Source organism: Boleophthalmus pectinirostris, unplaced genomic scaffold (genome assembly GCF_026225935.1).
Source record: "Boleophthalmus pectinirostris isolate CB_2022bp ecotype Guang Dong unplaced genomic scaffold, ASM2622593v1 HiC_scaffold_22, whole genome shotgun sequence".
NCBI classification, from domain to species: domain Eukaryota; kingdom Metazoa; phylum Chordata; class Actinopteri; order Gobiiformes; family Gobiidae; genus Boleophthalmus; species Boleophthalmus pectinirostris.
In genome coordinates, this window is record NW_026571190.1 from 861,177 (window position 1) to 887,532 (window position 26,356).

General features: G+C 40.7%; 1 protein-coding gene across 3 annotated transcripts; it reads right to left on the reverse strand.

Annotated features, from left to right (window-relative positions):
- Positions 1 to 5,335: 5,335 nt before the first annotated feature.
- LOC110157753 (interleukin-2 receptor subunit beta-like) lies at positions 5,336 to 26,244 on the reverse strand. 3 transcript variants are annotated; one of them, XM_055158077.1, is made up of 10 exons: positions 26,009 to 26,244; positions 19,016 to 19,113; positions 17,293 to 17,398; positions 13,835 to 13,925; positions 13,212 to 13,299; positions 10,589 to 10,710; positions 10,209 to 10,401; positions 7,940 to 8,045; positions 7,799 to 7,865; positions 5,336 to 7,125 (listed from the first exon to the last, which is right to left on the reverse strand). In XM_055158077.1, exons 2-10 carry the CDS (start codon positions 19,107 to 19,109, stop codon positions 6,520 to 6,522), a joined length of 1,473 nt encoding a protein of 490 aa, XP_055014052.1. In that variant the 5' UTR covers positions 19,110 to 19,113; positions 26,009 to 26,244; the 3' UTR covers positions 5,336 to 6,519. The 3 variants fall into 3 exon arrangements, with proteins under 3 accessions (XP_055014052.1, XP_020777785.1, XP_020777784.2); XM_020922126.2 differs by having other exon boundaries at positions 13,835 to 13,904; positions 26,005 to 26,239; XM_020922125.2 differs by having other exon boundaries at positions 26,005 to 26,239.
- Between the last annotated feature and the right edge of the window lie 112 nt (positions 26,245 to 26,356).

The window sequence follows — 26,356 nt, forward strand, 5'->3', positions numbered from 1 at the left end:
GGCGTCTTAGCATTAGAACTGAAGCCCCAAACCTCTGTCGTCAGACTGTTCACGCAGAGAGGAGGGCTGGGTCGACGCACCGGGAGCACCAGGCCCCTCAGGTAGCACCCATCATCAGGTGCACCTAGCAACGGCCTGCACCTAGCAACATGAGCTCAGGCCGGGGCCCATGTGCGCAGGAGAGATATGGACTGGGTTATTTATACACAAGCAAAAGACATGTGGGCTTCAGAAGAACTGAAACTTAAAAGTGCACTATGGAACATTTATGGTGGAGGTCCTTTAGTCAAAGCAGATCTGTTAAGTAAAATGGACTTTTAACCATGTAATAGTTTCTCATTTACACTCTCAAAGTTGTATTTGTTGCATGGCTGAGTAATCTTTAATATTTATTTTTAAGATGCTATTTTGCCCCTTTCACAGCCACCGTTGTTTTCTAAAAACCTTCACTAGAATCTTTTGGATGAGCTCAGCCCTGCCTTCTCTGCTGAACTAAAGGTAACAGGATCTTTTCACTTGAAAACTGCCACTGCATGACATCACAGAGTGGAACAGAGGTGGAACAGAGCATTTTGAGTTTTGGAGATATATTTGTTTATTTGTTTATTTATTATATATATATATATATATATATATATATATATATATATATATATATATATATATATATATATATATATATATATATATATATATATATATATATATATATAATAATTAGAAGGAAAAAAAGGGGGGAGGGGAGGGTGTGTGTAGTACAGAGTTTCTCAATGTAGTGTTTGCATGTGTGTATTTACATTTTTAAGGCTGTCAAATCAAATTTACATATTTTTCTATTCCCTTCCCATATCTTTCATTCATTTGTTTTTGGCAACCCCAAAATGCGTTACATTATACAAGCACACTGCAAAAAGTAATATTTAGGTTAGTTAAAATGACTTAAATTAAGAACATCTGACTTTATTGAAGTAGATTCTACCAATGACATAAGTGTGTTTTTCTTAAAAGCAACATTGTGAGGGTTTCATCCTGCCCCTCCTACCCCTCCCTTCCCTGTTCTTTCTCTCCTTACCCTATTTGGTTTTTCCTGGGCGGACCCCAATCACTCACCTGCTGAGCTCCACTCCTGATCGTCGTCAACTAATCATCTCCAGCAATAAAAGACCTGCTGACCTGCTCTCCAGTGCCAGATCGTTCCGTCAACCAAGTGGTGAACTACTCAGGCTTTTTGTGTTTTTGAGCATTTTGAAGGTTTTTGACTCTTATCTGTTTACTTTTGTCCGTTCCCCAGTTCAACCGTTTTGGAGCCAGCATCATCCCGTTACCACCTGTTCCGCAAGCCTCTGGTCAGCCTCTTCACCATTGCACTTCTACCAACCTGGACCCGTCCTACCTCCCCTGGAATCTATCCCCCTGTTCACGACTATTTTTGTTAATAAATACTTTTGTTACTGCATATTTGGGTCCGACCAGTGATTCTTTAACAAACATTTGATTTCGTTTCTTATTTTAAGGGCAAATAGTTGTTTTTTTTCTTATTTTACATGTGGCAAGTTGTATTTTCATGTTTTAAGTACAAAAAGCTTTTTCACAGCAGCTGGAAGTGCCACAGTGTAGGGTAAATGTAACAGGTTAATATCTGTGAAACTGGTGTATTCTCCAGCAGCTTCATAAATCTGCCCCATCACCAAATCTTCAACCAACAAGCTCCACAAAGGATAAACATTCTAACATGAAGAATTTATTCACAACTATCAAGGGAAGAAAAACAAAAACGTAAAGGAAACGACGACCACACGTTAATGAACTACTGAGTAAAACTAACCTCATGGTCATGAATAAAACAGAAGGAACTTGTTCACTCAGACTGATTCTAGAATTCAAATTAAAAATCGATTTCATGATGTACATATTAATATAGACAGAGATTTGGGCAGTTTAAATGCAAGACATTTCATCTGTGAACATCTGTAGCATTCTAACTGCAAAATCTATCTTTAGTCTCAATCTATGTTCATATCTACATCATGAAATCCAGTTCACAAGTTACTTATTAATGAATTACTTATTACTTATGTTTTATTCATTATCATAAGAATTGAAGTTCATCTAAGGTGCACATTTCTAGTTCATTTAGAGCACATTTCATCTTCACTTAACACATGACATTTTAAATACATTTGAAAGATCTTTTTAAACTGTTCTATTTCAATAGGAATACTGCTCGAAGTGGATATTAATGTACAGACAGATTATTAGTTGATCAGGGCAGAGGATGCAGAAAGTGCCTGAAGTTGCAGCAGTAGCAGTGCACTACAACAGTTTATCTCCTTGTGATAAAATGAGTTCTGCTGATAAATGAACATCAGGTCTTAATGACTCGTAAGTGTTAAATGCAGGTGAGTGGGCAAATGACAAGAAGAAATGGCCCAAACTTCAGTGGCCGGACCTCCATTCATTCTGTTAGACACACCCTAGCCCCAGGGAGAGCCTGAAATCCTACACACAGACAGAATACATGACAGGACAGGGGCTCTTTCTGCAGGCGACAGGTGCAGTAGAACAGGGAGGGACATAGTCCGATAATCCCTCTATACAGAACGGTTTTCTTCAGATTTGTTCTGGTATAAGGTGTTATTATGTGGCCATTAGTAAGAGTTCTAGTGTCGTACTTAAGCAAAGAATTACATTCAACCATTTTATTATATATAAATGCAGGTGTTTTATATATTATTTTACTCAAACTCAAACATGTTTCAGTGAAGCATAACACAACTGCAGGTTTATTTTTGAGGAGGTAACAACATTACATCATAATAAACCTCACAAGAGTCAATTTTGGGCAATATAAGAAAACTGGACACAGTACTACACACACAGTAATACAGGCATGTCCAAACTATGGCCCGTGGACCAAATCGGCCCTCAGACAATTTTTTCTTGGCCTTCAGGTTTCCAGGTGAATTGGCCCAAATTACTTTTCATCAATTAAAAATGAACAAGATTTTTGAAAATCTACCTTGACAATGCTAATATGTAATATTTAGTGTGTGGTTTTAAGGATCTCTGCATGAATAAAGACTGATGATTCATTCTAATGTGTTAAACATGCACATATTTCAGTTATTCACTGTATTGAGCACCAGTCTACAGCCTCGATCGGCCCTCTACTTCATCTGTGTTTAGATATGTGGCCCTTGATGAACAAAGTTTGGAGGCCCCTGCAGTAATACAAGAATCATATTTCAGAATATGTTTGTACAGATCTAAACTACAGGGTTAGAAGTTTAAGCAGAATGAGACAGGAGATTTTGTTTTCTGTGGAGAAGATAATGGAACTAATGTTGACTGATGATATTAGGGCATTTTTAATAGATCATATTGGGGGATCCATGCTCCCACACAACAAGTGTCCATAAATACACTAAAGCAGGACATAAAACAATAAACTACAACTTGACAAACCTGATGCGATGTGCCGTGGTTTTATTAGTGGGGTGCGCGGATGAAAGAACTCAAAAACAAAACTGAAACTTATGACACATTTTAACTTTATTTATGTCAGGGATAGTGCATATTAATGAACATTTCTGTAAACACGTCAGAATTAGCCAGGAAGGTAAGTTTTCATCTGTAGTCCCATGACAGATGCTAATGTCAGCCAAAAATGTACATGTATTTACAAAACAAAACACAACAGTCATCAACAACACAACTACAGAGACACACATCACAGGACTATTACACACACACACACACACACACACATCACAGGACTATTACACACACACACACACACACACACACACATCACAGGACTATTACACACACACACACACACACACACACACATCACAGGACTATTACACACACACACACACACACACATCACAGGACTATTACACACACACACACACACACACACACATCACAGGACTATTACACACACACACACACACACACACACACATCACAGGACTATTACACACACACACACACACACACACACATCACAGGACTATTACACACACACACACACACACACACATCACAGGACTATTACACACACACACACACACACATCACAGGACTATTCACACACACACACACACACACACACACACACACACACACATCACAGGACTATTACACACACACACACATCACAGGACTATTACACACACACACACATCACAGGACTATTACACACACACACACATCACAGGACTATTACACACACACACACATCACAGGACTATTACACACACACACACATCACAGGACTATTACACACACACACACATCACAGGACTATTACACACACACACACACACACATCACAGGACTATTACACACACACACACATCACAGGACTATTACACACACACACACACACATCACAGGACTATTTTACACACACACACACACACACAGGACTATTACACACACACACACACATCACAGGACTATTACACACACACACACACACACACACACACATCACAGGACTATTACACACACACACACACACACACACATCACAGGACTATTACACACACACACACACACACATCACAGGACTATTACACACACACACACACACACACACATCACAGGACTATTACACACACACACACATCACAGGACTATTACACACACACACACACACAAGTGCACACACACCCTCACACATCACAGGACTATTACACACACACACACAAGTGCACACACACCCTCACACATCACAGGTCTATTACACACACACACACACACACACACACACACACACACACACAAGTGCACACACACCCTCACACATCACAGGACTATTACACACACACACAGACACACACACACATCACAGGACTATTACACACACACACAAGTGCACACACACCCCCACACATCATAGGACTATTACACACACATCACAGGACTATTACACACACACACACACAAGTGCACACACACCTCCACACATCATAGGACTATTACACACACATCACAGGACTATTACACACACGTCGTAGGACTATTACACACATGTCGTAGGACTATTACACACATGTCGTAGGACTATTACACATGTCGTAGGACTATTACACACACGTCGTAGGACTATTACACACATGTCGTAGGACTATTACACACATGTCGTAGGACTATTACACACATGTCGTAGGACTATTACACACACGTCGTAGGACTATTACACACATGTCGTAGGACTATTACACACGTCGTAGGACTATTACACACACTATTACACACACATCGTAGGACTATTACACACACGTCGTAGGACTATTACACACACAGCAAAGACCCATGAATATGTTGTTTTGGGCATTTTACAGTACAGCATTTTTAAAACAATATGGTGATCTAAATATGTCATGTTATAATACAGCTGTAACACTCTTTAAAAGTTTTCAGTTATTGACGCAACCCATATCAGATCATCCCTAGTGCCACTTGTGTTTTCTTATAAAATATAAAATAGAAAGCAGGTATTCTCCAAGTACTTTAAATAAACTTTAAATTTCTAATACATTCATTTCTAATACATTCTCTGGCCATATTTAAGTGACAGTCTTGTTATACAGCACAAATCAGATGACCTCTGTCTGGTCCAAACAAAGCACAGATTAAAGTCTTACTTAAGAAACAGAGCTGTAGACAGAGCAGTCCCTGCAGTTAGCATCACACACACTTCAAATCAGGCTACATCACAAGGTTACTCTAAAATAAATACACTATCAAGATCTAATATCAGCAGCAAAAATCTAATAATGCACTCTTTTATATACATTTGATACCTTTTTCATCTCTCCTCTGTCACGCTCACATACATACACACAGAGACCTGGTGAAGTGTCTTGCCAAAGGGCACACTAACTGCTGCAGGTACTCCAGTGAAAACCTGCCACTATCTTGTTTGGGGGCAAAATCTGAACTCGTCTCATCACTGTAGGACCAACTACACCTTTACTTTGACAAATGGGGTTCATTCAGTCAGAAAACGCCTTCCTTGCAAGTACAAGTTTTTATTCCACCCGCGTCACTCGGCTGCAGACCCCCCAGTGCATGTTGGAGGTTCTGTTTTGATGAAGCCATCAGGACAACATCATCTGCAAACAGCAGAGATGATCTTGTGGTCCCCAAACCGGACCCCCTCCAGCCCCTGACTGCACCTAGAATTCTGACCATAAGGACAATGAACAGAACCGGTGACAGGTGCAGCCCTGGCGGAGTCCAACATGCACCGGGAACAGGTCTGACTTACTGCTGGTAATGAACACAGCTCCTGCTCCGGTCATACAGGGACCGGACAGCCCTTAGAAAAGGGCCCCGGACCCCATACTCCCAAAGCACCCCCCACAGGACACCACCAGCCACAAGGGAGATGGTCAAATGTCTTCTCCAGATCCACAAAGCACATGTAGACTGGTTGTGCAAACTCCCATGAACCCTCGATGCGCCCTCATCAGAGGACACAGTCTAGATAACACAGTCCCTTTAAGCTGTCCCTATCACGGGTGTGAGAGATCCAGGGGGGTGTGGACCAGTTTGATCTTCTTGTACCAGAGAACTTCCACAAGCTTGGTCCTCCATCAGGTGCAGACTGTCGTGGCTCACCTCCTCCCCACTGCCCATACCGGAGTCCACACTGGGCAGCCGCACCCTTTCCTCCAAGGTCCCCACTGCCTCCACCCTCTCATAGTCACTCACTGGCACCTCCTGGCACTGTTGAGACATAAGAAGCAGCAGCAGCTCCAGCTCAGGGCATGGAAGTTCTCCCATGTGACTTGGGAGGTCCGGGTTAGGCTCCGGCTCTGGGTTAGAGTCTGGGTTAGGGTCTGGGTTAGGGTCTGGGTGGGGTCCGTACGGGCTGTCGGCGGAGCAGGGCAGCAGGGGCGCGGTGGGGCACAGGTGAGAGTAAATGGGGTTGGAGAAGCTGGACTGGCCAGGGAGCGAGGGGATAGGTGGGGCCAGCAATTTGTCGTCAGGGAGGGGGCTCAGCGGGGGTCTGGGTGTGGGGAGCAGCTCCACGGAGGAGTATATTTCCACAGGTCTGAAGAAGGTCAGGAAAGAGTCACTGCTGAAGGGAGAAGTCTTCCAGCCCTGAAAGACATGGACAGGTCAGGGCAGGGACATTTATTGACTTTTAAAAGATCATATTGTTGTTTATTAAAAACACAGATTAACAATGAAGTAATGTGATGCAGTGTTTATAGACTGTATAAAGAAGTGGACTAAGGAAGTGTGTCATCACCTATTGTGTATGGCTCCAGCCAAATGAAGTTCATCGAGGCCGGTAGTTATACAGTAGGGGTGAATTTGGAGCCGAGTTCTATATTTTGAATTCTGACCATGATGCTTACGAATGCTGTCATTCAAACCTGTTGCTTATGCTAAGAAAGCGCAGCCTCTGGGAAAGAAGGTGCCTACTTTGTCTGTGATTAATGTTCATATCTTCATTTGGGGTCAAAATTGTAAAATAAAACCATCAGGATTGTATAGATTGGGTTAATACAAACATTTTAAGACCAGAATGATGAGGCTTATAGCAACAGTTACAGAAATTGTTTTTTCAATACAAAGTAAATTGGAGTGGCTGGAGCCGGAAGCGCACTCCATGCTCATTTTCTTTTTGGAGCACAGCAGGGGGTTTGTTATTCCATTTATACAGTCTAGCCTTGGCTAACATCATGGCTTTTAAAAATCCAAGTTTCTCTTCCCAGAAATTCTCTTATTTCTTATTTTTGAAGTTTTAAAATACAGAATCATTGCTCACCATTTTGAGGACGGAGGGGGTGGGGCTCGGCAGAGGATCTCCTTTGATGAACTTCATCACGTACACCCTGCACAGGAGCACAGCCTCAGTATACCCCATAAGCTCAGTGCACCTGTCTGGGGTCACCTGCCGGGTACTCACCAGTTGGTCTTGGAGGTCCAGAACATCAGAGTCAGAACTAAAATGACAGTCACCACAACAGCAAAGGTCCCTAGAAGTGCTGTCCCAGACCCTGCTGTCCCAGACCCTGTAGGCACAAACTCAGATATTAAGGAAAACATAAAAGGACATAAAAACATAAAATATATATATATTTTTTTAGCTTTTACCCATGTTATAGTTGTTTTCCTTCTCATTTTACCACTCAAAGTTGTATTTAGAGTGATTGGCGCATGTGCAAGGAGTGTTTTCAGTTTTGAGTGAAGAACACAGCCTAAATATGCAGCATTTGTGGGTTAAACATGGGTGACTGAAATAAAACACAACTAACAGATCAGAAGATTTGCATAATATAAACCCTTTAAATGCCACATAGTCTGAGAAGAGGAGTACCAGAGACTAAACTGTTGTCTTCTACAGGAGTCTGTGTGTGTGTGTGTGTGTGTGTGTGTGTGTGTGTGTGTGTGTGTGTGTGTGTGTGTGTGTGTGTGTGTGTGTGTGTGTGTGTGTGTGTGTGTGTGTGTGTGTCCGTGCGTGTGTGTGTGCATGTCTGTCTGTGTGTGCTTGCGTGCGTGTGTCTGTGCATGCATGTGTGTGTGTGCGCGTGTGTGTCTGTGTGTGCGTGTGTGCGTGTGTCTGTGCATGTGTGTGTGTTTGTCTGTCTGTGCATGTGTGTATGTGCGTGTGAGTGTGTCTGTGCATGTGTACGTGTGTGTGTATCTGTCTGTCTGTGCATGTGTGTTTGTGTGTGTGTGTGTGTGTGCGTGTGTGCGTGTGTGTGGGGGGTATGCGTGGGTGTGTGTCTGTCTGTCTGTGCGTGCGTGCATGTGTGTGTGTACGTGCGTGTCTGTGCATGTGTGTGTGTGTGTGTGCGTGTACGCGCGCGTGTGTGCGTGTGTGTGCGTGCGTGCATGTGTGCGTGTGTGGGCGTGTGTGTGCGTGCGTATGTGTCTGTGTGTACGTGTGTGCGTGTGCATGCGTGTGTGTGTGTGTGTGCGTGTGTACGTGTGTCTGTGTCTGTGTGTGTGTGCCTGTGTGTCTGTGTGTGTGCCTGTGTGTCTGTGTGTGTGTGTTTCCAAATTTGTCAAATTGGCCATGAAACTGCAGAGTTGTTAAACCAGAGCGTCCGTGTGTGACCATCGACCATGATAAGGATGAACAGTCTGAATATTGTGCAGAGTTTGAGTTAGAAAAAGGAGCCTGTATATTTCCTTTTACAGGAGCTTCCTAAGCAGCTGTGAGGCAGAGTTATTTTATTCAACAACAGCGTCTTCTCTCATGTGAGAAAAACAAACAAACACTCATGTTATTTAAGAACACTGTCATGTTGTAATTCTCATTCAAATCAGCTCAACAGAGGAGAACGAGGAGCTCCTGTTGTAGGGCCTTTTGCGGGTGATATAGTTTTTATTCAACACTTGTGGGTCACGTGGCTTCTCCGTTGTTCAGGTTAGGATGGCTCCTTCTCCTCTCTGCCTGTGTCTCCCTTTTTCCAAATTTTTGCTGTTTACTGTTGACCAAAACATATTCTAAACTTTTGACTCGTGAAAGTTATAGTAAGATATAACAGCTGAACACACTCGTGGCTCGTTCTTTTTACAACAGAAATCAAATATTCTTCAGAAAGTTCTTCCCAAGTCTGTTGCAGAAGTTCCATAAATGTGTGGCACTTGTTTATTGTATTTATTTATTGAATAGGGACAGTGCATATTAATGAACATCTACAAGACTGCAGTGTAAATATGCCAGATTATAGCAAGAATGCTCATTTCCATCTGGAGTCCCTAGGCAGGTAACACCACAAAAAATCTTTGGTGTTGTATGTTGTAAATTGTAGGTTGGTTCATTCTTCTGTCCAGTTCATCCCAAACCACCTTGATGGGGTTTAAGTCTAGACACTGTACTGCACACTCCAGGTTTTCAAGTTTACCATCTTGTTCTTTTTTCTTGAGGTAGTTTTGGCAGAGCTTGGACTTGTGTTTTGTATTTTTTATCCTTTTTTAACCTCTGTCTGTTCAGTTATTACCTTTGTACCATTTCAAGCTCTTCACTGGACTTGCATGACATGAATTGCACTAAATAACTGGAAAAATTAAGGTGTTCTAAAACTTTTGACCAGTAGTCTTGCTCCAAAGGTAAAGGAGTTAGGAATTAGGATGTAGGAGCTTGGAGCTATAATCTGAAATATTTGGAATGAGCCTGTGTCTGGAGAGGGGCACAGTGACCCCTGCTGGTGAGAGGGGATAAGTACCTTTCTGCTCTTCTCCCACTGTAGACTCCCAGGACAGCGTGGGCCCCCAGTCGCTCCACTCTGACACCCTGGAATATTGTTTGGGCATTCGAACCCGGACACGTGCGCTGTACCTGCCCCCCAGCACCAGGGACCCGCTGTCCAGCTCTGCCCGGCACTGCTCCTTACACTTGAAATTCTCTGGCCAGCTCCCCTAGAGAAAGAAGAGCACCCATCAGCCACAAATCTGTGCATGTGTGAGCATGTGTGAGCATGTGTGAGCATCCGTGAGCATCCGTGAGCATCCGTGAGCGTGTGTGAGCGTGTGTGAGCGTGTGTGAGCGTGTGTGAGCGTGAGTGTGTGTGACTGTGTGTGAGTGTACAGGTGAGTGTATACTGACCCACGGGTGCTCCTGAGACATCAACTGAAGCTCGTACTCTAAGGTGTCCTGGACCACCTTTGGAGAGGCCCAAGAGAGGCTGCTTCCATTTACCGCGGGTTTATCAGGGGCCTCCAGCTTCACTGTCCACACAAACACACCGCACATTAGAGTTGTTTTTTTTGTTTTGTTTTTTTTTATAATTCTTAGCTAAGTAAAACATTGTTGCCTTTCCTATCAAACATAGTGAATGATCCCAGCTTGGACCCGTGCATACCCGCCCTGTTTATGTATAAAGGAGGTGCACAGGTGAGTGACTGTGGCCCTATGATCCAGAGTAGATTGGCAGCCCAGCTTCTGTCAATCCCAGGGCAGCTGTGGCTACAGTAATATCCTCCAGAACATTGTTTCCCAAAGACTGGGTTTTGACACTGTCGATCGCTTTTGACACTGTCGATCATGGGATCCTCTTACAGAGACTAGAGGACTGGGTGGGCATCTCTGGTACTGTACTAAACTGGTTCAAGTCCTATCTAGCAGACAGGAAGTATTTTGTTGAAATTGGAAACTGTGTCTCAGATCACATGGCCCTGACCTGTGGGGTGCCTCAGGGGTCAATCCTGGGCCCCCTGTTGTTCAATCTCTACATGCTGCCATTAGGCCAGTTAATAAGCAGCAATAATGTGTCCTACCACAATTATGCAGACGACACTCAGATCTACGTCTCTCTGGCAGCAGGAGACTATGGACCAGTGGACTCACTTGGTCACTGCATCCAACAGATCAGTGTGTGGATGCAAAACAACTTTCTCCAGCTAAACTCTGACAAGACTGAAGTCATAGTGTTTGGTCCACAAAAACAAAGGGACAGTGTCAGCAGTCACCTCCAGTCTCTCTCTCTAAAACCTTCAAATCAGGCAAGAAATCTAGGGGTAATAATGGACTCAGACTTGAACTTTAACAGCCACATCAAATCAATAACATCTGCAGCCTTTTACCATCTAAAAAACATAGCAAAAATCAAAGGTTTACTGTCTAAATCAGACTTGGAGAAACTTATCCATGCGTTTGTCTCCAGTAGGTTAGATACTGTAATGGTCTGCTCACTGGTCTCTCCAAACGAGCTGTGAGACGCTGCAGAACATCCAGAACGCTGCAGCTCGGGTCCTTACTCGAACTAGGAAGTACGAGCACATAAGTCCTGTGCTCAGGTCTCTGCACTGGCTTCCTGTGCCTCAGAGAATAGACTTTAAAGCAGCTCTGCTTGTGTACAAGTGTCTCCATGGCCGAGCACCAAAGTCCATCTGTGACATGTTAGTGTCATATGAACCATCTCGCACTCTGAGGACCTCAGGGACCGGCCTCCTGCTGGTGCCCAGAGTCAGGACTAAACAAGGGGAGTCAGCGTTTCAGGTTCATGCAGCTAAAACCTGGAACAGTCTTCCTGAACATGTGAGACAGACTCTTCTGTGACGCTGTTTAAATCCAGACTCAAAACATTTCTGTTTAACTGTGCATATAACTGAAAGGTTTTCATTCCGCACTCTTCTCTCCAATTTATGTCTCTCTTTTTTAATTTTAATCTTCATGATTATTTATGTTTTGATTTGTTTTTATTATGATTTTAATGTATTTCTTATTCTGTAAAGCACTTTGAATTACTTTGTGTACGAATTGTGCTATACAAATAAACTTGCCTTGCCTTGCCTTGGGTCACAACCCTCAGGTGGGTCGTAAGAGATTTTTGGGGGGTCACCTTGTCACGATCTGCATGTAGCTTTGAGATACACAGTTCTGACACATGAGAGAGCTGTCCTCCTGTCCTCTGTAGAGCCAGTATTTCTCAGTTTATTTATTTCACTACAAAATACACATATCTGTGGATTGGGATTTTCTGTGCTCACAAAAATGAAGCCAAAGCACAGAAACAAACTGAATGCTGCGTCTGATCTGCTGCTGCGTCTCCTCCTGCACCCGGACTGAACACACTACACAGGCCCACCTATCTCATTAGAAATGCTGAAATGTTAAGACATGTTTTCTATCATTTCTAATCTTTTTGTAATCATTTTATTGACTATTTTGTTCCAATATTGCTGGTTCAGTTGAATGTTAAAAAGAAAAAGAAATGGGCTACATTTAATGTCTAAATTGATGACTTGTGGATCCTTTTATTGCTGCTTCAATGACTGTTTTTCATTGTTTAAAACCTGAGTAAAACTTATTGCTTAGAGAAACACGATCACTCAGTCAGTGTTCAATAATGCTCAAATCCACCTTTATTTTGTGATTTATGAATAATGTCTATTGACTTGGGTCATGGAGGTTTGTGACTTTTAATATATGAGTCCCCAGAAAAAAAGTTTAGAAAACACTGCTCCAGAAGCTGTGGCATTTAAGCCACCAGGCAACGCAGACAGATACTCACAGTCCCTGAGCACTGGAGGTGTTAAGAGCACAGATTGACCACTAGAGGCACTAGAGACTCATGTAGTCATCTCAGGACTTTAAGAGTGAGTCTTTATTAGTCTACAAACACAACTGAGAGGTTTAGACTTTGGCATACTAACTCATGATTTTGAAGCTGCCATAACATACAGTGTGTCATTCTGAAGGGACAGCAGACAGAGGAGTTAGAACTCACCATGGCACTTCACCAAGAAGCTGGTGACCAAACTCTGGGACAGGTGGTCACATGACAGCTTCAGAGACAACACGTCAAAATTCTTCATCTGAAAATACAGGACAAATCCCATGTCTTAGAATGTACTTTCTCTGCAAAATATGTTTTATGTGAAAAGTCCTTGATCCTAGCACATTCTCACACCACCAAACTGACCAGCATCTCTGCTTTACAGCCCTTACACTCTTTTTGATGTGATGTCATATTAATGGAACCTACTGGCACAATAACCCTTGAAAGGTTAACCAGAGGAACTGAATGAAGGATGGGTTTAAATTTCCCAACAGGGAATACAAAATGTGTGTATGTTCTTGAATGGCAACCCATTATTTACAAGTTCACTTTGTAACTTCTGGTGAGAGGGTTGTTACCTGTCTCCCATCTCCACGAGAATATGTTGTTTTTTTTCCCAATGACATGCATGTATGTTGCTAAAAAAAAAAAAAAAACTACCATCGATTCTGTGCAACACGCCTTTGAAACATCTCGGGCATCACAGAAGAACAAAAAACAAAAAAAAAGAACAAACAAACAAAAATCAAGCACACTGGTAGGTCCATGCATCTCTCAGTCTTCCATCTTACCTGGTTATTGAAGAGCAGCGAGCACCTCCTCATCCCCGACTGGTCCGGGGGTTCCAAAGTGCAATTGGAGCTGTAGCCATAAAAGAATTTACTGAAATACAACATTGAAGTCATATCATTTCCATGTTCTACTGACGAGTTCACTGCTACAAGACGCAGAGAGTCTGAAGAGAGTTTCGTGTTGTAATGTGTGTAGTGTGTTGTGTGTGTATGTCATGTATGTTGTGTGTGTGTGTGTGTATGTGTGTGTGTTGTGTGTGTATGTGTGTGTATGTGTGTGTTGTGTGTGTATGTATGTTGTGTGTGTAGTGTATGTTGTGTGTGTAGTGTGTGTGTGTGTTGTGTGTGTATGTGTGTGTTGTGTGTGTAGTCATTGTCGTGTGTTGTGTGTGTGTGTGTGTGTGTAGTTGTGTGTGTGTTGTCGTGTATGTAGTTGTGTGTGTGTAGTTGTGTGTGTAGTTGTTGTGTGTGTCATTGTCGTGTATGTAGTTGTGTGTGTAGTTGTTGTGTGTGTAATCGTTGTGTGTGTAGTGTTGTGTGTGTAGTTGTCATGTATGTAGTTGTCGTTGTGTGTGTGTGTAGTTGTGTGTGTGTGTTGTGTGTGTGTTGTGTCGTGTGTAGTGTGTTGTGTGTGTAGTTGTGTGTGTAGTGTGTGTGTGTGTGTAGTGTGTCATGTGTGTAGTGTGTGTGTAGTTGTCGTGTGTGTAGTTGTCGTTGTGTGTAGTTGTGTGTGTAGTTGTTGTGTGTGTAGTTGTCGTGTATGTAGTTGTCGTGTGTGTAGTTGTGTGTGTAGTTGTCGTGTGTGTAGTTGTCATGTGTGTAGTTGTGTGTGTAGTTGTTGTGTGTGTAGTTGTTGTGTGTGTAGTTGTCATGTATGTATTTGTGTGTGTAGTTGTTGTGTGTGTAATCGTTGTGTGTGTAGTTGTGTGTGTAGTTGTCATGTATGTAGTTGTCGTGTGTGTAGTTGTGTATGTAGTTGTTGTGTGTGTAGTTGTCGTGTATGTAGTTGTCGTGTGTGTGTAGTTGTGTGTGTAGTTGTCGTGTGTGTAGTTGTCGTGTGTGTAGTTGTCGTGTGTGTAGTTGTCGTGTGTGTAGTTGTGTGTTGTGTGTGTTGTGTGTGTGTGTGTGTGTGTGTGTGTGTGTGTAGTTGTTGTGTGTGTAGTTGTTGTGTGTGTAGTTGTTGTGTGTGTGGTTGTTGTGTGTGTAGGTGTTGTGTGTGTAGTTGTTGTGTGTGTAGTTGTCGTGTGTGTGGTTGTTGTGTGTGTAGTTGTGTGTGTGTGTGTGTAGTGTGTAGTTGTCATGTATGTATTTGTGTGTGTAGTTGTTGTGTATGTATTTGTGTGTGTAGTTGTTGTGTATGTATTTGTGTGTGTAGCTGTCGTGTGTGTAATCGTTGTGTGTGTAGTTGTCGTGTGTGTCATTGTCGTGTATGTATTTGTGTGTGTAGTTGTCGTGTGTGTAGTTGTGTGTGTAGTTGTCGTGTGTGTCATTGTCGTGTATGTAGTTGTGTGTGTGTATAGTTGTGTGTGTAGTTGTCGTGTGTGTCATTGTCGTGTATGTAGTTGTGTGTGTGTAGTTGTGTGTGTAGTTGTTGTGTGTGTCATTGTCGTGTATGTAGTTGTGTGTGTAGTTGTTGTGTGTGTAATCGTTGTGTGTGTAGTTGTGTGTGTAGTTGTCATGTATGTAGTTGTCGTGTGTAGTTGTTGTCGTGTGTGTAGTTGTTGTGTAGTTGTTGTGTGTGTAGTTGTCGTGTATGTAGTTGTCGTGTGTGTAGTTGTGTGTGTAGTTGTCGTGTGTGTAGTTGTCATGTGTGTAGTTGTGTGTGTAGTTGTCGTGTGTGTAGTTGTCGTGTGTGTAGTTGTGTGTGTAGTTGTTGTGTGTGTAGTTGTCGTGTATGTAGTTGTCGTGTGTGTAGTTGTGTGTGTAGTTGTCGTGTGTGTAGTTGTCATGTGTGTAGTTGTGTGTGTAGTTGTCGTGTGTGTAGTTGTTGTGTGTGTAGTTGTCATGTATGTATTTGTGTGTGTAGTTGTTGTGTGTGTAATCGTTGTGTGTGTAGTTGTGTGTGTAGTTGTCATGTATGTAGTTGTCGTGTGTGTAGTTGTGTATGTAGTTGTTGTGTGTGTAGTTGTCGTGTATGTAGTTGTCGTGTGTGTAGTTGTGTGTGTAGTTGTCGTGTGTGTGTGTGTGTATGTTGTCGTGTGTGTGTAGTTGTCATGTGTGTGTAGTGTGTGTAGTTGTTGTGTGTGTAATCGTTGTGTGTGTGTAGTTGTGTGTAGTTGTCGTGTATGTAGTTGTGTGTGTAGTTGTTGTGTGTGTAGTTGTTGTGTGTGTAGTTGTCATGTATGTATTTGTGTGTGTAGTTGTTGTGTGTGTAGTTGTCATGTATGTATTTGTGTGTGTAGCTGTCGTGTGTGTCATTGTCGTGTATGTAGTTGTGTGTGTGTAGTTGTGTGTAGTTGTTGTGTGTGTCATTGTCGTGTATGTAGTTGTGTGTGTAGTTGTTGTGTGTGTAGTTGTTGTGTGTGTCATTGTCGTGTATGTAGTTGTGTGTGTAGTTGTTGTGTGTGTAGTTGTCGTGTGTGTCATTGTTATGTATGTAGTTGTGTGTGTAGCTGTTGTGTGTGTAATCGTTGTATGTGTAGTTGTGTGTGTAGTTGTCGTGTGTGTAGTTGTGTGTGTAGTTGTCGTGTGTGTAGTTGTCATGTGTGTAGTTGTGTGTGTAGTTGTTGTGTGTGTAATCGTTGTGTGTGTAGTTGTGTGTGTAGTTGTCGTGTATGTAGTTGTGTGTGTAGTTGTTGTGTGTGTAATCGTTGTGTGTGTAGTTGTGTGTGTAGTTGTCGTGTATGTAGTCGTGTGTGTAGTTGTCGTGTGTGTAGTTGTGTGTGTAGTTGTCGTGTGTGTAGTTGTCATGTGTGTAGTTGTGTGTGTAGTTGTTGTGTGTGTAATCGTTGTGTGTGTAGTTGTGTGTGTAGTTGTTGTGTATGTAGTTGTGTGTGTAGTTGTTGTGTGTGTAATCGTTGTGTGTGTAGTTGTGTGTGTAGTTGTCGTGTATGTAGTTGTGTGTGTAGTTCTTGTGTGTGTAATCGTTGTGTGTGTAGTTGTGTGTGTAGTTGTCGTGTATGTAGTTGTCGTGTATGTAGTTGTCGTGTGTGTCATTGTCGTGTATGTAGTTGTGTGTGTAGTTGTTGTGTGTGTAGTTGTCGTGTGTGTCATTGTCGTGTATGTAGTTGTGTGTGTAGTTGTTGTGTGTGTAGTTGTCGTGTGTGTCATTGTCGTGTATGTAGTTGTGTGTGTAGTTGTTGTGTGTGTAATCGTTGTGTGTGTAGTTGTGTGTGTAGTTGTCGTGTATGTAGTTGTCGTGTGTGTAGTTGTGTGTGTAGTTGTGTGTGTAGTTGTTGTGTGTGTAGTTGTCGTGTATGTAGTTGTCGTGTGTGTAGTTGTCGTGTGTTGTTGCTTACAGTTTGTGCACGTTGGTTTTGCTTCCTTGAATGATGCATCTGTGTAAAGTGTCACTCGTCCACTCACAGTTGATGCGTCTGTTGTAGTTGTAGTAACAACTCAGATCTGCAGGGCAAGTTGATTTGTAGAGCACAGTTCATACACAAAGTCATTCAAAGTGCTTTCCAGAAGAAGAAATCCATGAAAATTACAACACAAACTAATCAAAACTGAAATAATCATAAAATTTAAAAGAGAGAGAGACATTAAATCTGCAAAGGCCACACAACACAACACAACACACACAACCATCACACAACACACACAACCACAACACAACACACACAACCACCACACAACACAACACACACAACCATCACACAACACACACACAACACACAACACAACAACACACACAACACAACACACACAACACACACAACACACAACACAACACACACAACACACACACAACACAACACACACAACACACACAACACACAACACACACAACACACACAACACAACACAACCACACACAACACAACACACACAACCATCACAACAACACACACAACACACACAACACAACCACCATCACAACACAAACACACACAACACACACAACACACACAACACACACACACAACACACACAACACACACAACCACAACACAACACACACAACCACCACACAACACAACACAACACACACAACCATCACACAACACAACACACACAACCATCACACAACACAACACACACAACCATCACACAACACAACACACACAACCACCACACAACACACACAACCATCACACAACACAACACATACAACCATCACACAACACACACAACACAACACAACACACACAACCATCACACACACAACACACACAACCACCACACAACACACACAACCACCACACAACACACACAACCATCACACAACACAACACACACAACCATCACACAACACACACAACACAACACACACAACCATCACACAACACAACACACACAGAACTACTGAAACATCTCACAACAACCACTGGCTGATAGAGAAGACAGACTCTGGACTGAATTAAGAGTGTAATAACTTCAAATAAAATTCCTCAAGTAAATGTCAAAAGTACAGATTTAAGAATTTTCTTAAATAAGAGCAGAAAAAAACAACTGGTTTGGACGCTGAGGTAAGTAAATCAGTGTTCTTCTGCTTTAGTGAAGATGGAGCAGTAGAAAAGGATTCTTCTCATATTGTTCAAAACTATTTATTCATTTTGTTTAATTTTAAAATTGGAAATAAAAAGATGTATTTATTATTATTATATTATGTGTTATTGTATTTAGTTTACTGACAATTATTTATACACATCTCTGAGTGGTGTAAAAATTTTCCACCGGAAAATGTGGTATTTCAAAGTGAGAAAAACAAGGTACAAGGTGCAATTTAAAAGGTCCATGATGTAATGTTGTTTTGTTTTTAAAAAGTTTCAATTCTGTGAGAAACAGAAGCAGAAAGTAACTGAAGACATGTACCAAAAATACCTAATGGTATTGGTACTCAGAATACAGTAACAAAATACATTTTAATGCAGATATTCTGTATTCTGTAACTGAATACATTTTAAAAGTATTTCCCATCACTGATGAGAAGAAACACACCCCACATCTTAAAACCTTAATGGAAATATAACTATGCTAAACAGAACCAAAGCGATAGAGCAGATAAGAGCTACTCACTGTGGATGGAGAGGGGCTCACACTGGGGCCAGACAGGGGCCACATCAGACAGACTCAGACACAGGAGCAACAGGAGGCGCCCAGGAGCCATCATAGTGCTGTCAACCACATGGGAATTCAGAATTAGAAGTTTTTTGGGGTTTTTTTGTTTGTTGTTTGTTTGTTTTAAATTTGTCAGTGGCTGAACATTATTGCAAAGTTTTGCAATTGCTCAGTGCACATTTGAAATGCATTAGCATTTGAGAGAAAATAAAAAATAGCCAAATATAAAAGTCTGTCACATTTCAGAACATGTTTGTTGGGGTCTAAACTAGTGCTTGGTGTGCATTTGTTTGGTTTGTTGTTTGCTGAAGACATACTTTCAACTAAGTAAATCACGTGACCATGACATTGTAATTTGATTAAATTGCAAATAAGAATGCAGCCCCACTTCTTTGGACTAATGAAGGAAGTCTACTCTAGAGTTTAACTGCTAAATATAAAAAAGAGCCATAGTTTCCAAGAAGATGTTTCAGACAGCCCAAGAATACACAGTGAACCATCAGAAAGACATTTAAGGATGTTTCATACTTAGATCTGCTTCTACTTATTAATTTTAGGAGTGCTTTCAGTTCCTACACCGAAGTTCCAATCATGTGTGTGGGAATTTTATTTTGCACAATAGACATGACATACATGATCACCTGACTCTCTGACTAGAAAAACTACTGAGGACCTCCCATGCCCAAGAGCACAGAGTCCATGGAGAAAAGCAGCTCACCGTGAGGACACAAGCAATGGAATAACAGTTAATAATGATGGTAGATAGAAAAGTTGAAAGATGCACTATGGAATATGTACAGTAACTCAACGCAAATCTCCAGTGGGTCAAGTGTCAGACCCCCGGCTCAAAAGTATTTTATCAATACCTGAATTAAAGATGCATTGCAAATTTGTTTCTGGTACTCCTTTTCTTGTTTTCCACCCAGGTTTCCAATTGTAAAATATGCATAAACTACATAGACCATGATCCTTTGCTAGATCAGTGCAACTACAAGACCAAACACAAAAACTAGCATTCATTGTATATTTTATAGCAGCAATAAACAACCATTGTGTTTGTAATAATAATTTTCTTTGGTTAATGAAGTTCTTTGAAAGCAAACGGGCCGTGTTTATTGGAACATACAGAAGTGAGAGCACACACACACTCACACAAACAGGATGAGCACACTTTCCAAAACACCACCTCACCACCGCAATGCTCTTCTTAATATGCACCGTTTTTGTTATTTCCATATTTGGGCACCATTCTGCAAAAATAGATTGAGTGGCCAACTTTGTACTCAAGTAAAAGTATGTAAGAGTAACTAAAAGAAGCAGAATGTAACATCTGATTTATAATTTGAAGTCAATGTAATTGGAAGGACATGTTCAAATGATTTCATATTGTCAAAATAAAGCTTTTGCCATTTATAGAAGAGGGAAGAGGAACCACAAGCAAAACTACTGGTATTTTAATATGCTAGAAAATGAAAAGTATCATTTCAGTAACAGTACCACCTGCCTGGATTTATTGGTTGAGTTTAAAGTATTCCATCAGATTTGCAACATATTTTTTTTACAATCAAGCTTCTGTTTATGAACATATACAGTGTCTAATCATCAGTACAGAGATTTTTAAAGTTGTGAGGGGAAAATGCTTTGTCAACTTTTTTGTATTGGTAATTTGCCTTTTATATCTAGTAGTTCTAAATAATGCTGTTCTCACGACAATAAAATTACACAAAAAATTTGATTAGCACGTAGGTTCCATAGTGTATACTAGTTTGTGCACTCTTTTACTTGTTCTGATACAGCTCAAGATTCTCAAGCTATTCAAGAAAGGTTCATTTCTAAGTGTCTAGTTTTTAGTTTAAGGACTAGTATGTCATGGTTCATGTTTTGTAGTGGTTGTAGTTTGTGTTTTATTTTGACATTTGTTTTGTCTGCTTGTAGTTCTGAGTTTTACTTCCTGATTGTTTGTTGTTGTTGATTGTTTGCTCCGCCCTAATGTGTCTCACCTGTGTCTCATTCATGTGTGTGCATTTATACCCTGTGTTCTCATCTGCCCTTTGTTGGTCCATTGTCTCTGTCCGAGTTTCTCTGTGTCTCTTGTCATGGCAATTTAGTCTTGAGTTTTGGATTTTTTTGATTTGTCATTAAATATTTTGAAGCAGTCCTGCGTTTTGGGTCCTCCCTCTGTTTCCATGTGACATAGTACTTGTGATAACCCTAAAATGGAATACATTAGAGACGACCCTAAAAACTTTCTTGACTTCTTTCTTTTTTGATTGAAAAGCTGTTCTCATTTACAGCGACTTCCTGAGGAAGCAGCACAAAAAAGGCCAATATTCAGCGTAACACATTTTAACTGACATTTATTTTGAACCGCAAGACATGCTTCGATGTTTTTCATTTGAAAGTGCAGTAAAAGCCTGCAGTTTGGACCAGTTGAAACATTGTACTGTTTATGTTCATATTATCCTTTTTCTTTATCTTTAGTAGAACAAAAGTGAATCAAAAATTGAGAGAGAAAAGAAAAGATGATAGTTTTAGTTAGAGCCCGACCGATATATCGGTTGGCTGATATTATCGGCTGATATGGGCAACTTTAGGCATATCGGCTATCAGCCATCGGTTATACCTCGTTATAAATCTTAGACTCTCTACATTCTGTTCATTTAATCCAATTTACAGACAGATAAATGTCCTAATATGTGGCTCCACATCAGTATTTATCTACGGAGTCATTTGTCTGTGTGTGTCCGTACTGTCCCTGAACACACCACAGAGTCGCGTCACTCACGTGTGTTTGTTTACACCTGCAGACACAGATCCAAACACTGAGATTATATTCTTTTTACGGACAATCGGTTTGAGTCTGGATTAAAAGGACATTTATTAGTGCAGATTTGTGATGTGAGGAGGAGCCTGTATGAGCGGTGAGTGTTGGAAATATGTCGACTCTGAAGCTAGTTTTTGTCATTTGTTATGGGTTAGCTGCTGTAGCTCCCGCACATAAACAGACTGTTTTCTATTGGTCTGTTCTAAAGTGACTATATTGGCCGTATATTTGCTACTGGACCTGCATTGATATGTAAATGAGCTGTGAACAGACGTGTGAATTATGACATTTGCGCAAATAATTAATTACCGCGGCGCGCACGTATTTACGGCTAAAGGCTAATAGCGCTACTTTCTTTACTAGTTATGGGTCCGTCGCGAACGAAATGACTCTTAGAGCCGACTCTTTGAAGGGAACGACGGGAGCCTGATCCTTATTGGGAGCCGTGTTTTCTCTTTCTCTCACTTTTTTTTCTCTTCACGCCACGTGATTCGTGGTTTGACAGCGGCAGCGGCTAAAAACAAAACTTTGAGAAATTTGCGTGTACGTAGGATTTAAAAAAAAAAAAAAAAAAAAAACGAGCATATTTGACTGTAGTTTAGCATAAAACAAATAAGTCCCGGTTTAGTCCTTTTTCAGTCCTGGTTTAGACCTGGTTCGGTCCTGATTCAGTCCTGCTTTAGACGTGCTTTAGACCTGCTTGCAACAAAACAATCTGAAGAGCCACTTGGGAGCCAAAAGAACCAGCAGCTTTTAGTGAGCCGAGCCAAAGGAGCCGGTTCTCTAAAAAGAACTGGAATACCCATCACGAGTGTCTAGAATGTGATGCAAAAATGCCATTAAGCCAACCTACTGTCTGTAAATATGATGTAAAGAGGCAGAATAACAATAAATGTTGCCTAAATAAACCCAATTTAAAATCCACCAGAGCCAAACCTAAGTTTTTTAAACAATTCAACATTTACTGTGAATTTTTACATCACTAAATATATCGGCGATTATATCGGCAGCTCCAACTCCCATTATGTCGGTTTCATATCGGCCACAGCAAAATCCATATCGGTCGGGCTCTAGTTTTAGTCATATGGCCCAGTCCTAATTCAAGATAAACACAACATACAGTATCAACAAAGCAATGGATCTCTCATAGGGTTGTTGTAATACTAAAATTACAATTAACTTAAAGGTTCAATATTCAGTACCACAATGATGATGACAACAGAATGTAACTCTTAACACCAGATTATTGTTTCTAATCAATTTCAGACAAACTAAAAAATATACAGCTAAAGATTCTAGGAGTTTGGACTGTTTCAGACTGTTCTGTTCTGACGTGAGATAATGAGACAAAGTAACAATAAAAATGTCAGAATAATTCTATTATCCCATATTTGCTAAATACTTGTGTGATATTCTAGGCCTATGAGTTAACCATTTATGTACTACAATTCTTTGATTTATAATGTACCAATCACTTGTATGAAAATGAATAACCTCTTTGTGTTTGACAACTGTGTGCAGTGGCCTATCGCTCTAGTGAACCTCGAGATGATTCCACACATGAAGCCAACTCCCACTGTCACTGTCATTTTAACAGTGTGTGGTTGTTGTTGCATATCCTGTTTTAGAAAATTAATTAATCGTCTAATCACCCCTGCAATTGCCCCATATCCTGACGATAAGGCAGTGCAAGCACATTTGTTGGCTGGTGATGATTCATACATTGGGGACTCCTCCTCCTTGGCTCTCTCACTTCTATTTGATCATGACGCAGAAATACACGACTAAAATAACATTACCTCCGAGTGTAAAAATATAATTGCTTGACTATGAAATCATAACTGAAAATCGAAAGAAGTAGTTATGAATTGATTCTTCTTTAGCAAATATATGATAAACAGGAGGGAAATGTCAGAATAATTTTATTATCCCATATTTGCTAAATACTTGTGTGATATTCTAGGCCTATGAGTTAACCATTCATGTAACTACAATTCTTTGATTTATAATGTACCAATCACTTGATTCCTCACATGAAGCCAACTCCCACTGTCACACATGCAAGAGTTATGATGGTGTCTGACCATACCTAAGGCACCTCCTGTTTGTACTATGCATAGCTTCATCAGTTTCTTATTATGTCTTTGCTGTTTCCCCTTCCCCTTGAGAATTATCATTCTGTAACTAGGGCCTCCTAATGAAATAAAAAGAGGAGAACGGCCTTGAGGCATCAGAACGTGTGGAGACTGTTGGTTTTGATGCCCACTCTTTGCCCGTTCTCCTCGCGAGTAAAACTGAATTAATCTCTTGTCTTTCTTCTTGTTTACAATGTTTAGGCAGACCTAACAAAAAACAAGTAGAGTTTACCCTATTTAAAGAGAAGGTATTTTACAAAACCCACCTTTTGGAGCTTTCTATCATGTTATAACGTTGTTCCTTCATCACAAACATGTCTGAAGTGGTTTTAGATTTCATGATCTCTCCCTATTCTCTATTCTAATCTTCCTCACAGTCAGCAGAACAAACCCACACCTCTTGTGCAAGACTTTGTACTTCATACTGCGTGTGTGTGTGTGTGTGTGTGTGTACTGTGCAATTATAGCTCAGATTGTACAGGAAATGTGAAGTCTATATGTTCTTTGTTAATTTGGGACAGTAGAAAAAATAAGTGGGGTTAAAAAAGTATTTACTTCCTCCCACTTCTTTTTCGGACACAAGTAAAATTTGCATGACATTTATTTTCGCTTATTATTATAGAAAAGAAATATTTACTTTTTGTGTTATATCTATGTATTTACGTTTTCTCTGCATGTTCTACATATTACTGTATACTGAATTATATTACTGTATTACTGAATAAACATTCATTCATTTATTCATTCAATGTGTTGTAATATCACTCTGAAGGGGGACTGTTTTCGGCAACACTATACAATAATAACAATTATTATTATTATTATTATTATTATTATTATTAAAGTAAATGAAAGTAAATACATTGTTTTTATATAGCACTTTTCACAGTAAGACAAAGACGCTTCACAATATAGTAACACTAGAACAAGAACAGGACAGACTGAAACAGTAATGTGGAGCAGTCGTGTGTGGGGCTGTAGGCTGAGAGGAAAAGGTGTGTTTTGAGCAGTTTGGCAGCCATGGCAAAGTAAAAGGTAAATATATTATGTGTTCGCAATTACTACCCCATAGAAGTGTAACAGCTCCCCTGTAAATGCAGTATGTGTCCTTCAACCCTTTAGAAATAAGTGACTGCATGTTAAATGATCTCACATTTAAAATGGATCAGCTTAAACTCTAAAATAGTCTTATTCATTTACCTAGGGCTTCTATTTCATGTAACATGTTTTTTGAAGTGCCGTGTGCTTGTATCAGTTGTGGCTGTGGCTGTGGTGATGTGTTCTATATCTTGTGTCAGCTCGTGGACTGTCCCTATCTCACCACGGACCACACAGTTCCTGTTCCCCAAAACCTCGCCTATCTACACTTTTCCACTGCAAATCATTACTACTGAGAAGACAGTGAATGAAACGTACAAATCAGACTCATCTGTGAGTAAAGCAGAGATGAAATTTAGAAAAGGTCATTCTTTTGCTAGTATTGTAGAACATAACTGACTAGATAGTGATGTCGTTTGAGGTCAGATTTGTTTTTGACTGATGTCACTGAGTCATAACAGAGCTTTGGTTTGCAGTCTGTGTGGTCCATGAAATGCTTTTTTATTCATCAACAATTTATATTTTTTTCAGCCCTAGTTTATTCCTTGTAATTCATTAAGAATGACAACACTTTTCACAACGTCACAACTAGACAAGTCATCCTCATCAAACTGTCACATCTGTACCTGATCTGTACCATTTGTCTTGTGTCAGTACAGATATATTTTATAAGCAGCTCTTGAGGTCAAAATATATGACACAACCCCACACTCGTCTCTGAGAGTTGTGAAAAGCATTTATAAACTCATCATGGTGAATAATTAGGATGCTCAGAATGCATAAGGTGCTAAGTGAAGAAGAACCGCAAACTGTTCTGTTTTTCATGTTTTTAAGATAGAAAAAAACAGGTACAGAGACTTTAACACATTCCAAAATTCAAAAACACTTACCTACTGGTCTTGCTCTCTTCCTCTCCTGCTGGTGTGGTCCTCCTCTGACCCTCTTCTGTCCTTAGGAGCTAATTCAGTGTGTTTCGGTCTGGCTCAGTTCTGTTCTTCACGTCAAGGTGGAACAGTGATAGAAACTGAGTGACGTAGAGGAATTTTTTAGGCCAAACTAAAGGTTGCGGCTGCAATAACTTCCTCGAAACAGCACAGAGAGACCTACAAGTGGGGGAAATGCTCGCCTAGTTTCACTTCTGGTTTATGTATCAGATCACACTTCTCCTAATCACTCACCAGAAAAAAAGATCATTACCAAACAAGGCCAGTGCCAGGATGTCCTCATCTGCCTCTTTCATAT

What these genes read in the sequence shown, in the direction of transcription:
- LOC110157753 (XM_055158077.1), bottom strand. Translation starts at nt 19,109, where the DNA reads ATGATGGCTCCTGGGCGCCTCCTGTTGCTCCTGTGTCTGAGTCTGTCT. An exon ending in AGTGGGAGAAGAGCAGAAAG is followed by an intron (nt 8,046 to 10,208) that starts GTACTTATCCCC and finishes TTGTGCCTACAG; the next exon opens with GGTCTGGGACAGCAGGGTCT. An exon ending in TGGACCTCCAAGACCAACTG is followed by an intron (nt 7,866 to 7,939) that starts GTGAGTACCCGG and finishes GCTCCTGTGCAG; the next exon opens with GGTGTACGTGATGAAGTTCA.